The 15,518-nt window shown below is 40.9% G+C and overlaps 1 protein-coding gene across 1 annotated transcript in view; it reads left to right on the top strand.

Moving 5' to 3' along the window:
• The window catches only part of Skap2 (src kinase associated phosphoprotein 2), a 153,804-nt gene extending 138,500 nt beyond the window's left edge, over positions 1-15,304 (top strand). The window contains exons 12-13 of the mRNA XM_021165675.2: positions 12,633-12,733; positions 13,144-15,304. Coding sequence (XP_021021334.1) covers positions 12,633-12,725 — 93 coding nt within the window. The 3' untranslated portion in view covers positions 12,726-12,733; positions 13,144-15,304. The remainder of the gene's footprint in view (positions 1-12,632; positions 12,734-13,143) is intronic.
• The last annotated feature ends 214 nt before the right edge of the window (positions 15,305-15,518 follow it).

Genomic DNA, 15,518 nt, shown 5'->3' with positions numbered 1-15,518 from the left:
TTCCCCTGTATTGGGGCATATAAAGTTTGCAATACCAAGGGGCCTCTCTTCCCAGTGATGGCCGACTAGGCCATCTTCTGCTCCATATGCAGCTAGAGATATGAGCTCTGGGGTACTAGTTAGTTCATATTGTTGTTCCACCTATAGGGTTGCAGACCCCTTCAGCTCCTTGGGTGCTTTCTCTAGCTCCTCCTTTGGGGGCCCTGTGTCTCATCCTATAGATGACTGTGAGCATCCACTTCTGTATTTGCCAGGCACTGGCATAGCCTCATACAAGACAGCTATAACAGGGTCCACATGGGCCTCTTCTTAAGGCCCTCTCTGTGGTACCATGGGCTGCTGGAAACTCAGGCAGATGACCCACCCCCATCCCCTCCCCCAGGCAAAGTGGCATGGACTTGTCTCACTTCCGCCATTTCCTGTTCCTGTGAAATTAAAGGTGTAGACCTAGTGTGCACTGTCCCTCCAGGATGCTGAGGGTAGAAGTTGAGTTCTCTGAAACCTGTTTAAGATCTTGGGTTAGAGGTAGCCCAGCTCACACGTAGCCTTCACTTCCGTCTGAACATCTTAAATGCTGTTATCTGGGAGAGAACTGTCCTCCTCTTTCAGACCTTTGCAAGGCTTGATGTTCCAACAACATTGGGTTCCTTCTAGAGACAGCATTTTAGTTGGGACTAATTTTGGTTTTTGAAAGAAGAGCCAAGAAAGATGAACGTGTTAGTCACTGTATCTCCCCATAGCTAAATGATTAATACTCACAGTCAGCAGCTGTAAGCCTCAGAGAGCGGTGGTGCATGGTACCATAGAGAGAACAGCCTCCCAGCTCTGCTCCAATGCTGCTGCTGACTTTGCTGGGCTCTCTGCTGGCTTTGGAGGCGAGTGTGTGTGTGAAGATTCCTTCCCACCTTGCACTGTGCAGGTGCAGAAAGAAACACTGGATGATCTCTCACAGGTGCTGTAACCTACGGTTTTGTCTAAACCTGGGTAGACATAGACCTTAAGTTAATACCATAACTATGTTTAATTTCTGAATGCCTAAAATAATAAATTGAGAACTCAAGATTTTCAGAAGAAAGCAATGGATTTCTAGATCAAGGTGGGACCAGTGCTGTGTATTTTTAGAAGGATAAGCAGTTGGCTCAGCAGGTAAAAACGCCTATTTTACTCTGAGAGGCCCATGCAGTATAAGGAGAGAACACTTCAGAAACTTGTACACATACACATAAGCAAATGTCTAATTTGATTCTTAGAAACAGAAGTAGTATAAAAATAACTACTATTTTGTATGACTAGAAATGTGTTTAATCTTAGAGTATTATCTAGATCTCTGTGGTGATGGCATGAAATTTTCACCATTCTAATTTATTTTTTTACACCATCTAGTGGCTCAGAATGAGTGGTGCAGGTAATTGCAGCTAATGTGCACACTCAAACTGGTGTCATTAATTCAGCTTTACATCTAGCTATGGGTGATTACTCTCCCATCTCATGTCAATAAAGTATCAGCATTAATCATGAAAAATTGTGTTCATCATTTTGAATTTAGTATGGAAATTGTATAAAAAGGAAGAATATATTTTAAGAAATCTAGCATAATATTTGTGAAGATATAGAAAATGAATACTTTGTAAGAAATCGATGCCATGCCTTTTTTTAATAAATAAAACTATTTAAAAAGTTTTTAAAAAATAAAATTTAATCTTAGAAATATACTGGCTTTTAATTTGAAGCATTATCTATGATTTGACTTACTGCCCACAAGTTCCTCAGTTTTGAATATGTCCATTTTAAAAAGGCAACACAAAATAGTTTAAGGAAAGATTTTTTAATAATATACATATTTAGACAAATTTAAAGATCAAACGGTATGCTTTATAATAAAAGGCATTTCAATTTTGTAAATGTAGTGGTAGAAAACATTTCACTGATTTGATGGTTAGACGATTTTCATTATACATCTCTATGGAAATATACCTTATTTTTACATTTTTCCCACCCTCCTTCTGTCCTCCCTCCTCCTCCTCCCTCGTCCTTCCTCCCTTCCCTTCTTTTCCATGAACATCTTGCTGGCAAGTTGCTGTGCTCAGTTAGCCGCAGGATGGTTTATGTTAAGCCTCTTTTGAGTTACACAGATCTTAACCACCACCACCCTTTTTTTTTCTTCAGTGAAAATCAAATGCAACATACAATAAAGAAGAGCTGGCAGACACCCTGCCCTTCCCCTTCCCTCCTTAACATTTTCCAATTAGCAGCTGCCATGTGACCCTCTGACTGACTTCGCTCCTCCTTCAAATATCCCCACATTTTTTTTAGTTTCAACCTTTGAACCTCACTAATGTAAATCTAAATACTGTTTGCCTTAAATGGAGACAGTACCTTTTTGCTTTATTGTTCTCTTGATGCTGTTTTCTTACTGAATTAAAATAATTCAGTATTTTAATGTAGATTTAGAAGTCTTTTTTTTTTCTCCTACAAAAAAAAAGGATGGAGCATATTTTCAGGGACAAATGAAGGTATAATTTGAGGGTTGGTTTTGTTTTTTGTTTTTTGTTTTTCTTTTTTCTTTTTTCTTTTTTGGTTTTTAGAGACAGGGTTTCTCTGTGTAGCCTTGGCTGTCCTGGAACTCACTCTGTAGACCAGGCTGGCCTCGAACTCAGAAATCCACCTGCCTCTGCCTCCCAAGTGCTGGGATAAAGGCGTGCGCCACCACGCCCAGCATAATTTCATGATTTTCATGATAACTGTTTTGTTGTTGAATTAACTCTGAAAATAGACGATGTGATCTCAGGCTTTTTTGTTTTAAGAGAGGAAAATTCATTATCAGAAGTAGAAAATCTTTTAGTTTTTAATTTCAGTTGTTTGCTGAAATCCAGTTGTTTAGAAAGTCATGCTAAATATTTTACTATTTGCATCTCAATTTTATTTTCCTAAACCATGGACATTATCTGGTAGGCTAGTGGTGTTTTCGTAGAAGCATGTTTGTGCACCATTTGTATTTCATCAGTAGGTTCCCGGTCACACAGCAGCAGGCTAACTCTCTGTCCATGTTCCCCTTCTGTCCTGCTGTTCTGCCTTGCCGCTCTGGACCCACAAACTCTTGAAGTCATCTTTCAGTCAGTACTTGTTGGTACATTGCTAGCCACCTCCTCGTCCTAACTTTTCCAGCAACAAAATGTTTTTAGAGAGCTATCCTTCAGCAGGAAAGAGGGATGCTGCTTAAGGCTCTGGAATATATTCTTTCTTCAGAAGTATGCATGACTTTAGCTTTGCTGCCTTTAAAAAAAATATTTTCTTAAGACCAGAATGGGAACTGTAGATAAGAGAGTGGTCATGACTGTGCAATAAAATGCATCTGAGGTTGTGTTGGCTGAAGGTATAAGCAGTGCTTTGTTTGTGTTTGCTTGATACGTGCCAGTGATTGGTGAATTGTGGCTGTCATTGAACATTTACTTCTTGTTAGAATACAAAGACTTACTTAGTAACCTTTTGGGGCTTCAAACCTGTAAAATAAATGAATCAAAGTTCTCACTGGCAAAGACAAAGGCATTGGGGGTTTTGTTTGTTTGTTTGTTGCTGTTTTAATATGTAGTTCTCCTAGTTTCATCATTTGTTCTCAGATGGTCCAGGGTAGCACAAATAGAATGGCCAACTACTGAAAACTGACCAGGGCAGCTCAGGGGGACAACCATGGCTGACACTGAATCCCCGAGAATAATCCAATCCTGTGACCTTTTGGGAAGGAGGGGTGGTTTTTTTTCTTGGGATTCTGTTTGTTTGAACCTGACAGCATTTTGTTTATTTGTTTGCTTGCTTGCTTGCTTGCTTGCTTGCTTGCTTGCTTGCTTGCTGTCCCTTTGGGTACCGGGGGCCCTATGCAGCCTGCCTCTCCAGCAGTGAGAGCAGCTCCAGCCCCACTTTTCCCAACAACATTCTCAAGTATTTCCCTGTCTCCTCTCCCATAAGATGGAGGCAGCCCTACCTTCTGGGACAAGGCTGGCAGTGAAGGGGAATGGGGCTTTAGAGACTCACTGGTGGCCCAGGCCTTATAGTGACTTGAAAGAGAGTGAGCAGGAAGACAGTGTCAGTGTCAGAGGTTCCTATTACCATGGGAGGGGTGGTCGTGGGAAGTAGCCATGTGCCAGGGTCTACAGGACTCTAATTCTGTGTTGAATAACCAAAAGTTTCCCAGAAGCAAACCAGAGCCATAAAGCATCACATTGTGTGTGTGTGTGTGTGTGTGTGTGTGTGTGTGTTTAATTGAACAGTCTGTGGTCTCTTGTACCCTTTTTACCCAACTCCTGCCTCAGAAATCAAGCTCTGGCATGGTGCATGTCATTGTAAACTTTGCCTTTACTCTTTGTGATGTCTCCTCTATCTCTGTAGAACTTGAAGCTAGACATTCTTGGGAGGTTCTTAGGCAGGAGAGAGTAGAGACAAGAGTCATACTGCTGAACTGAAAATCTTGGGCCTAGAGAGAATGTTCAGCCATTAAGAGATTAAGAGCACTTACTGTTCTTGCAGAACCTGAGTGATTCCCAGTTCCAGGGGGCTCACAGTAGCCTGTAACTCCAGCTGGGGGTGATCCTGCACCTCTGATTTCTGTAGACACCTGCATACATGTGTATATCCCCCCACATACCCATAATTATGCTTTATCAAGTAGATGTTTAATAAATTAACAAGTGACACGTGTTCATAGTTGAATGGATAGCTTTTTTTTTTTTTTTAAGTAGAAGAGGTTCAGGGGAAATCTTCTATCTTCTATTTCTTGTTCTTTGCAAGATCAGATCCCTTTTGTTTCTTTTGCTTTTTTGTTACTTTGTTTAAACACTCTGAACTAAAAAGAATCTTGCATTGAAAAGGCTTTCTTTCAGTGTACACATCCAGGTCCATCATTTAGGAAAGCTGGGGCAGAAACTGAAGCAGAAACCACAGAGGAAAGCTTACTGCCAAGGACGGTACCTCTCGAAGTGGCCTGGGTCCCTTTACATAATGAGCAATCGACGTAATGCCCCACAGACATGCTCACAGGCCAGGTGATGGAGGCAGCCCTTCCCTGAGGTTCCTTCTTCCCAGCTAACTCTAGGCTGTGTTGAGTTGGAGGCGCAAGGCTGGGGCTTTGGAAGTGCTCTGCTTCGTTGTTGTTGTTGTTGTGCTTCTGCTATTTGGCTTCCATAATTATTGGAAAGGGAAAAGAAATTGTTCAAAAGCAAATACAAACATTGTGGTGTTATAAGCACTTGTTGTGTGCCTGTTTTGCATGGTACTTCATGGAATATATATGTGTATGATTCAGCCTTACAGGAAGTCCATGCCCAACAGTGTTTCTGTGGAGACTACCCACAGACACAGCTAATCAGTACCTTCTCTAGAAATCAATGCTGATCCTACCCTAAGTCCTTTCCAGTCCTGGCACTGTGTGGACCTCAGTTAAAAGGTTACCTTTTTGACTTTTTGTATCAGAACATTAATTTTAAGTATCTCAGCCCAGTTATAAGTAACACAGACGGTTGGTTGATTTTTTAAAAATTAATTTTAATTATTTATTTTTGATCAACAGCTATTTGTTAAACCCTTTCTTTGCAGAGAACTAGTTGGAGATGGATCCAGAGAAGCTTTGAGCAGCTTCCCTTCCAGGATCCTGAGCTGGTGGCAGAGACAAGGAGCCTAAGAAACAGACAGTGCTAATAAACAGTCCTCTAGGCTATGCCTGCAGAGCAGAGGAGGAAAGGCAGAGAGATGAGCATGCAGTATCTTAGAAAGGATTCCACCAAGTTGGAACTAAAGTAGACCTTTACTTTGTTCAGCCAAAAAGTATTTAAGTGTTTGCTTGGTCTTTTGTCTGTTAGTCATAAGCTCTTGTGCCCCGATTGACAGACAGAGGGACACAAGGAAGCCAACCAACTGTCCATTTCAACCCAGTTTGCCCACTGCTTCCCTCCTGTGCCTTGGGTGTGAGCCACACCTGCTGTCCCTGAAAACAGACATTTTCCTTTTAATCTCTTCACACAGGCCCTGCATTACTCTCTTCATTCCATCTGGAGGCTCCATCTACCTGTTGGCTTTTTCTACATAAAACTACAAAGCCCCACCATAAACTCATATGCTTCCCCATGTGTGCCTCAGTCATCAGGGTTAAGATCAGCTCTTCCCCTCCCCCATGTCATTCCTCCTCCCCCTCCCCAGTGCCTCTCCTCCCTCACCTTTCCTACTTTACTCCTTCTTTGCTACTTTCATTCTGAACTTCCTGATGTAAACACCATTTAGCTAATACCTCATATAATGACAAGTATTTAAAACACATTTACTAAATTATAGTTAAAAATAGGAAAGAATTCTGGCTTCATAAGGCAATGATGGAATCAAGAAATTAGGAGAATTTTAGTGCACACCCTTACTTTACAAGTGAAGAAATTAAGGCTCAACATAATCAGAGAAAACCAATTAAAGACCAAGGATGGAAGAGCTACACCCATGGAGGCTTTCCAAGATGATGGGGTTTCTGTAGCCAAACTTGTACCTCCAGCCTGCGTTCCCTGGCAACCAAACTCAAAACAGAAGAGCTAGGGAGCTGAAATTCCTTCCAGTCAAAAAAGGAGAGCCCTGACTTTGCCCAGCACTGGCTGCTTTGAAAAGTGACATTCTCATAGGAACCTCTAGAACATGCGTGGATGATTGAACCTCGGCAACTTTTTCTAATAAAAAAGGGGGCGGGGAGCAGGGCAGGTAATAGCCTCAATAACAACAACAACAAATATGTGTATGTATGTAACTAAGGGCTTCTACAAAGACCCAAGTGTATAATAATTCAACTTACTGATTTATATAAAGTATGAAGTTGAATTATTATAATAATATAGTCTCAGTGAGGAATAGAAGTATTACAGGCGAGAAGGAGCTTGCCCAAGTTACCCACTTCATCTACAACCAAGACAGGCAAGAAGACAGAGACTCAAGAAGATGAGAAGAGCTGAAGACCCCACAGGCGCCTCCCTGAGATGTCACCCACCCCACCCCCAGCAGGGCTGTCAGTGCTTAGTCCTAGTCAGCTTATTTCTCCAGAGAAACGGAATCAGGTAGGTCCTAGTTCCTAAGAAGACAGATATCTTCTCTTCTGAAGATAAGATGGAAGCTCTTTAGACATGGCATCTCATGGGGTGTTGTGGAAAACACTAGCCAGCAACCTGCCAGAGACAGGAGCCCTGTGCTTTGGCTTGCCCAAGTTCACTGTGTGCATAGATCAGAGCAAGTGTTTGGTAAATGATTCTTAGATAAGTATCTATGAAGAACGATGTATTCCTACCAGAAATTAAATTTATTTTCAAAGTTAGACACTTGATGCACCATCCAATGCAAACATGGATCTGGGATAGTTTCCAGTGTCTACCTTACTGAACATCTATTATATATGCAGTATCATGGGGCATGGAGAAGAGAGCAAGGCCTTACTCTGAGCTCACGAAGTTTGTCCTTTGCTATTGAAGGAATAAAACTGTGGTGTGTGAAATCCACTGAGGACGAAAAGCTCAGCTTGAAGTGAGATGTGTTAGTGTGGGTCAGGTAATTCAGCACACAAGTCATGCCAGCTGACTGACTGAGCGTGTCTTGGGCATTGAACAGGATCTTGCTGTGGGAGGGGTCTTCCTGGGAAGGGCACTCCATAGACACAGACAGGAGCAGGTGGGCCAGGCAGACCACAGAAATGACAGGCAAATGTTGCTACAGAGAGAAGCTAAGCAGAGGATCTTGTGGTTACGTGTGAGGAGAGAGTTCTTCAGCAGCAGTACACACTGATGCAGACAGGTCTTGGAAGATCAGACAGAGGGCAGAGGGAACAGTGCAGCCATTCCCAGTGAGGTGGTAAAGGCCTGCATTGAAGCATTGGCAGCTGGACACGGTGGCATTGGTGAACCCAGGAGCCGTCATGGAGATGTGGATTGGCAGGTGACAAACCCTGACACTCCAGCCTTCTCTACTGAGCTTCACTGTGAGTCCCTCCTTGCCCAACATGTCAATGAAGGATCAGGCAGGACGGCCATGTTTAGTCCACAGCATTGTAAGTATTTACTGTAAAAATTTGAATTCAGTATGCCAGATCTCTGAAATGTAAAATAAATTTGTTAGGAGAATTAAATTCTTACTTGCCCAGGTTTCTCCTGCTATTAAGATAGAGTGGATGGTGCAAAACAAAAAAGAATTCTGCGAACTGGAGGAACTCAGTCACACCTGAGTTCTAAATGATAAACAGCTGTTCTGAACCCAGTGCAGCCCTGGAAAGCACTTCCCAGTGGTGCTATTCCACTAACAAGGAGAACCATGGGGCTCACACCCATCTCCTTCAGTGCTCAGGGAACCAGCAGGGAGGTTAGATCATCGTGGGTGTCAAGCCTTGTGTTGCTAAGGGAACCATTAACATGATGAGAAAGGGAAGAATTCATACAAGTTCTACAAACACAGACACATACACATAGAGACAGACACACACATACACACACACAATGAGATAACCTTGAAGAATGTCTTTATATGTTTAAAACATTAACTTAGTTTTTATCTATTAGGCATAATTACCATATGTGGAAAATAAAGGTTAAATCCACTGATTCTTAAATTCACCATGCTTATTAGTCTGTGGATGAAATTGCTTTCATTTCACAAAGGACTAGCATGTGTCGGAGCACGGATGTATGTTCAAAGGACATAGAGACTGCCCAGCGTTTGAAGCACCTGTTGCCTTCAAACATAGCAGTAAGGGACTGAGACCCTAGACCCTGCTTTAGGTTTCTGTGAAGCAGATTTGTCCATCCAGTTTGCAGAAAGTGGATTAACATACTCAAGAAAGGAGAGATTCTGGCACAGAAAAGGACTTAAGTGAATTTGGGAACCTTATTCAAGTGTAAAATAACACACCAGCAGAGAGGAAGGCTGAGTTGATAAGCAAATGTGAACATGTGTTTACTACTGTGTTACACAGAGTCTGTTTCTCTTTATCAAAACTAGTCCTTTCCCCAGCCTTATTGCACAATCTCTTTATTGCCCAGTAAATATTAGCTATAAACAAATAAGATGACTTCAGTGGTTTGACAGCTGTGACATGGAGTCAGACTGTGAGGTTTGTTACCATCTTACTGTTATTTCCTGAATTATTAGAGGAATTTGACTTTGGGTGTTTGCCTCTTTGACTGCCACGTTACATTTTGCCTGGAAGCCATCCATTTCTCAGATAGCGAATTCCTTCTGAGTGCTATTTTTATACAATAAGCATCACTACACCTCTGGATCTTGATAGCATTACTGCGGGAGGAGAAAGCAGCTTTGTGTTAGTAATTACCTAACATTGTCAGAAGCTGACTGCAGGCCTCTTCCCAGTGATAACAGAATAACCGCATAATGTAGCTTTATAGCACATGATTAATAGAAAATAATTACACGTCCTACAAAGGGATGCAATATTTCTTATAAATTGACTAAAATGGTTTCCTGTAGATTAAAGGACTCTTCATTATTTTATCAGTCCTCCCGAGGTACAATCAGTTGCCTAGGTTAGCATTTCAGTTGATGGTAAGAGCAGAATAGGGTGAAGGATACCAGATGGCAGACCTCGTACCTGAGATCTTGAGAGCAGTCAGATGACGTGATGCTTCCCGACCTGTCAAGATTTACATGGCAGTCTGGTAGGGGCCTCTCCTCTTTCCCTCCCCTACCCCTTCCCCATCTTTTCTTTATTAATAAGGTTTGAGGGGTGATTTTTAAATGATCCATCTGTGGCTTTCTAGAAGGATGCTATAATTACTGTGTAGATTTTAAGACAACATGGTAGTTATTGATGGCATTATTTCCAACCATTAAGCAATCTATCATTTGTGATCACATATGTTTGGGGCAAAGAAGCTGGCTTGTTGGGAAGGAAACCTTGCATGATGTTGAATCTTGAGGCTGAAGTTTAGAAAACTGTTCTAGTCCAAGGAGCGTTTTCATCCCGATTTATGGGCTGCAGATGGTTTAATTGGGATTCATGTTGCTCAGGAGGCTCGTGCAGAGGACGGTGGAGATGCAAGGGACGCTCCTGTGTGCAGTCTTGTTGACTACTCTGACGGCTGCAGTGCACAGCTGTAAATCTGCCTTCTAGAGTTTTTGTCTCGCTATATTTTATCTTATGTCTTAATTTCACACAGGAGTATTACATGGAATTATTTATAAATAGAAAGTAAGAAATATTCTGATTTTTATTCTTACCATTTTCTGAATATGATCTGATATTTTAGAGCATTTTCATAAGGTGTGTATTTCATACATGGGGTGTATTTTAAATTAAATGAAGCATTTATGATTACTTATTGTAACAGTTTTTTTTCTCTCTGTAATGTTCTGTGTAAGGGGTCTGTTTCCAGCTGAGAAAGCTCCTCTCTGTTGCCTGCAACTGTCCATTCTAGTTAATTACCCTTACTGCTCTACCACACAGAGCACCAGACTTTCTCAAGTAAAATCTCTTGTCTTAATTTGAGAATTTATGCTCTTTGGGGGAATAAGAATAGGTCCTTAGTTGACAGTACAGATTATAGCCAAAGTAGAATATTGTAAAGTCCCATAAAGCTCTAAGACCTGACTGTCATCTCCAGGCTGAGCATCACTCCTTGGCTGCAGGTTCAGGTCAGTGGTCTGCCCTCCCACTGGGTGCTTTCTGGGTCTCCTATTCGCAGGCTAGACCCTTTGCTCTTCTGATGTAATCAGTTGCGGGGGGGGGGGGAATCTAAGGCTGGTATTGGGTGAAAGCTTTCACTCCCAGACTTACCCCATTGATCTATCTTACAATACACACCTTTGATCTGTAAAGTATTTTTGTTTGGCTAAGCATTTGGGCTCCAGTTGTATTCATTTCCTTAAAAACTGAAAAGGACAGTTTTATTAGGTGCCTTCTAGGATACAGTGATTGCTAGTTTAGTTTCCAGTAAGTTGATATTTCCTTTTGATAAATATGCCTTATGTAGATTACATTCATCATTGCTGAGTTCTGGACCGAGTGTTCATTGCTTGGACAGTTTTGTCCACTAAAGTTGCACTATCAGTGAACTTTTAAACTTAATACCTTTATTCCACCACCTCAAGAATCAAGGCTGTACCCTTATTAGAACAAGAAATATGGGGTAAGCCTTTTTACCCCCTCTCCTTCCCGCTTTGTTCTTTGAATAAGCCTAATTCTGCTACTGCCCACCACTTTAAAAGCACTCATAGATTTTATCCTTTAATTTATAGGTAGACTGTCTGTCGATACGTACATGCTAATGTTGCTACATTTGTATTGAAGGATAGCATAATTTTCCCTGCGATGGTCAATAGCATACAAATCAATATGAATGTTAAGCCTGCATGTCTATCAACCCTCCCTTCCCTGCACATAACTCAGTGTGCATATGCACATTTATCTATGACTCAGACGTTGGAAAATCATAACCTATTGAATTACTTTGGGGATTGATTTTAAAAATTTATCTTATATGAAAAATTAAATTTGGGTCTTAATGCTTGTGCAGAGTATTGCTTTTGGAAGATATTATTCTTGAAACTTGTAATTCATTTTACTTGTTTGTATCTCACTAAACATAAATAAATTTGAGATAAAAATACATTAGTCAATCTGGCAGACAGAGGCCGGTTAAGGAGGGTTCACAGTGCCTAAAGCAATGTTGTGTCTGTCAGTGGGGAATGGAGGAGAGAAGAGAGGGCCAGGTTTGTTTATCTCACATTGTAACGTGCAGAGCACCTCATCAGTCACTCTGTTCACAGATTAATATTCTGCCTTTCAAACTAGAGGACTTTCCTTTCCTATTGATCTTCCACGGTGCAAGCAAACCTAACAGTACCTTTACTTTAACATGCCTCCCAAGTTTAGGCAGTCCAGGATCAGTAGAGAAACAGTAAAAGCTTTGGGATATTATTTTCAAAGACTCTACTTGTGAATTATTTTGTATTGGTATTAGTGAATTTTTAATTTTAGTATTTTCTTATTCTCCACTTTAACCATCTTTAAATGTACTACATTTTCTGAAGAAGGGGTGCACCCCTGAGTTCTAAGCCACTTAAGTTTAATTAGGACTTACTAGTTTGTTGTTGTGCCCTCCCATCCCCAAGAGTGACTTTGGTCCTTGCTAGATAGATAATAAGCTTCCTGAAGGCACGTGCAGCCCCTCTGGCTTCATGGCTTTAGCCTACGGCACAAGAGGCTGCACTGTGGAGAGAATGGGAGCCCCAGAAACTAGCTCAGGCTGTGCTCATTCTCCACATTCTTCTGCAAGTGACTGCTTCTGCAGTCTGCCTAGTAATGAAAACGTTTTGTGTTGTACAGTAATTTAAATACTTGCCAACAGCAATGGGGTTTGTTTGGTTGGTTTTTTGTTTGTTTGTTTGTTTCTGTCTGTTTGTTGTTTTGTTTGTTTGGGGATTTGTTATTTTTGTTTCTTTTTGTTTGGTTTGGTCTGGTTTGGTTTATCCAAAAACAAAAAGGATGAAAATGTTTCCATTTGCAGCTCCAGCACTTGTAGCCTTTATAAGGAATCATTTCTAAGAAGTTGTGTACAGACAGCACTGTGCTTACCCCAACCTAGTGGTTAATCCTGCGTATTGTTTTCAATTAGGAATACAATAGATATGGCTGGTGGGTAGGAGAGATGAAGGGAGCCATTGGCTTGGTGCCTAAAGCCTACCTAATGGAGATGTATGATATTTGAGAGTCTGGGTAAGTACATTTTAATCCAATATTCTGTAATAGCTCTTCTGTTCTCTCGCTCTCTTCCTTGAGTCTTTGCCTTTTTAAGTCTTAAGTATGGTGCCCCAAATCTGTTTTTGTTTTTGTTTTATTTTGTTTTGCTTCAGCTTTAATTTTTAAAAATAACTCTAGAGAATTTACTTTGGAAGTGAACAGATTATCTAGAGAAAGTCCTTTGATGATAACCAGCTGTGTCCGTAAGCCTCCTCCTGTCTAGTAAGAGGCCACTTTTATGGCCTTCCTGAGGAAATTAATTGAAAACCGTTGAGCAAATTTTCACTTTGTTTGAGTAAAAATGTTTTTTCTTTCTAAGCAGGATAAATAAAGAGCATTTTACTGAAGAAGAAAACTTAAATGTAGCTTTCTCTTTTTGCCTGCAGAGAAGTCTTGTGTCTGTCTGCAAGGGCCTTGGGACATGGAACACCTGAGTGCCTGCTCGGAGCCACCTTCCTTTGGGTGAACATTCCTGCCTCAGCTGCCATTCTATGTAGTCAGGCACTAAAGCACTCTGATGTGAGATTGAGCAGGCAGTGATGGGTTACATTAGATACAAGCAGTAGAGATAAGACCTGTTGCTGTTTTGCAAATAATAATTAGTTTTCATTTACCCGTTTGGTTTGTATGGTAAAATTCATTGTGATTGTACGTGAATCTTAGTCACTGAAGCTGCCGGTGAGGGTTGCTTTTTCTCTTAGCCGCTGGGTGTAAGTTATTTTTAGAGTGCCGCAAATAATTTCCTAGTCTTTGTACATTTTGAGTCAATAATAAAGACTTCTTTAAAGCTGTAGAGATGACTTAGCCTGGTATTTTATTCTTCATAGAGTAATAACATGTTTTCATTAAAGAAGTTGTATAGACTCACAGGTTTACCTGCTGTAGGTAAGGAAGAATAAACCAGTGCTTGAATTACAGATAGAGGGAAAGTGGCAGCCTGCTGTCCGCTGGCACACAGATCAAACCAGAGCTGGGTTTCTGAAAGCCCTTCAGTATCCTAATTTGATGATGGGCTTGCCAGTGTGTTCTAATATAATTTTATTTAAATTTAATGAAATCAAAGATTCATAAGAAAGCCCATTTACCATTAATACAATGGTATAAACAACTTGAGCATGTTTTCAGAGTCCGAGGGCAGCCAGGTACCCGCTGACCTCTCTGACTCTATCACTGCTCTATCACAATCCCACCACTAAGCAGCATCCTGGCTGAAACTCTTGTGCGCTGCTCTGGACCAAACGGAAGAGAAAGACTCTTGCGGGATGGCAGCAGTTGGCAACCAGCAGTGAGTGAAGGGAAGGCTGACTTGCTCTCTGATACTGTTGTTGCTGCAGGAGTAAGGGTTGCAGAATCCTGGCTCTTTCATATATAGTTAAACTTGGGGTGTTTTTAATCATCTCTAGAGACGGCAGAAGAGCCTTACTCTGTCTCAGATGCACCAGTGACTAGATATTTTGGAGTAAATGGGATCTACTATTGAATCATTCTATTGCAGGTTCTAGCTTTTGCCTAATTTTACAGGTCGGAATGCAGATGGGCTGATAATATTTTTTAAATCTCCACTATTTATGTAAAACTATATTTACAGGCAATAGTAAAGAGTGTCTGTTTTACTGTTATACTATGTATGTTGTGATCACTCATTTTCCAAAGTAAAAGAAAAAAAAATCCTAAGTTTACCTATGTAGACATAGTTCAAGTTTTCAGAAATTACGTTTGTACAGTTACTCATTTCCTACTAAAGTGTCATCTAAATAGGTTGAAATCATCTTGGCAAAAGTTAGACAGGCAGAAATTAATTCAGTGATTCATCTTTCAGAGCCAGCATGGTTGAAAAGCCAAGCCTAGCCTGTGGTTACGGGGTTGTGCCTTTAATCTAAGTGGCCAGCAGATGGCAGCAGCTTGTCGTTTGCACGTGGACCCACTTGGGAACCCCTCCCCCACTGCGGCCGACTGAGAGGCAGTGCGATTTCTGTCTCCTTTTCCAGTTAATCCAGGAGAGGGAGTCCTTTGCCAACGGATGGCCTGCGTTTCCAGCACAGACGCCACTCTGCCCAAAGCCATGTGTGGCCTTTGTTCTTTTCTAAACGTGAATATACATGGGAGATAGAGGACTGGAACCAAAGGCCTTTAAAATTGGGAAAGATGAGAAAACCTGCTGCTCTGCTCCCTGTGCTTTAAGTGCGCTTTCTGTTGAGTTGATTAACTCATTTTTGTGCTATGAAGAAGTTTCTCTCTACCCTTGACAGTACATCACATTCTCTTCAAGATCATAATAACATCATTAATGTGAATTTAAACAACAGGGCTTGTTAGAAAATATGCTAATTGTTATGTTCTCATTATGTTTGCCTAGCTTTTATTTGTTTTTCTATGAACAGTTAGAGAGCTAATTTTTCTGAAAGGTGATTGTAAGTCATATTTTATATAGCATTTTGCTTGATCGTTTGCTCTGTACTGAATTTGTACTCTGTTGCCATTAGATCTTACAATAATGTTCCACTCTGCAAATTTTTAAGGTTCAAATAAAGTTTAATTGTTTGCAAACTGTTATGATGCTAATAATTCAACAGCCTGCTGTGTTACTAATGAAATTACTTTGTTATGATTAATTTGGAGAATAGTGTGTTGATTGTAGTAATTAAGCACAACAAGGTGAAGTAAATGATGCTAATGCCATCTGGCCTCCAAACCGAATGAAGAAATGAAATAGGGCTGTCATTTGAATTTATTCAAAGAAGTAAGCATCATGCACATGGCT

Source organism: Mus caroli, chromosome 6, assembly GCF_900094665.2.
Source record: "Mus caroli chromosome 6, CAROLI_EIJ_v1.1, whole genome shotgun sequence".
Lineage (NCBI taxonomy): Eukaryota > Metazoa > Chordata > Mammalia > Rodentia > Muridae > Mus > Mus caroli.
This window is presented reverse-complemented; position numbering and strand designations above follow the sequence as displayed.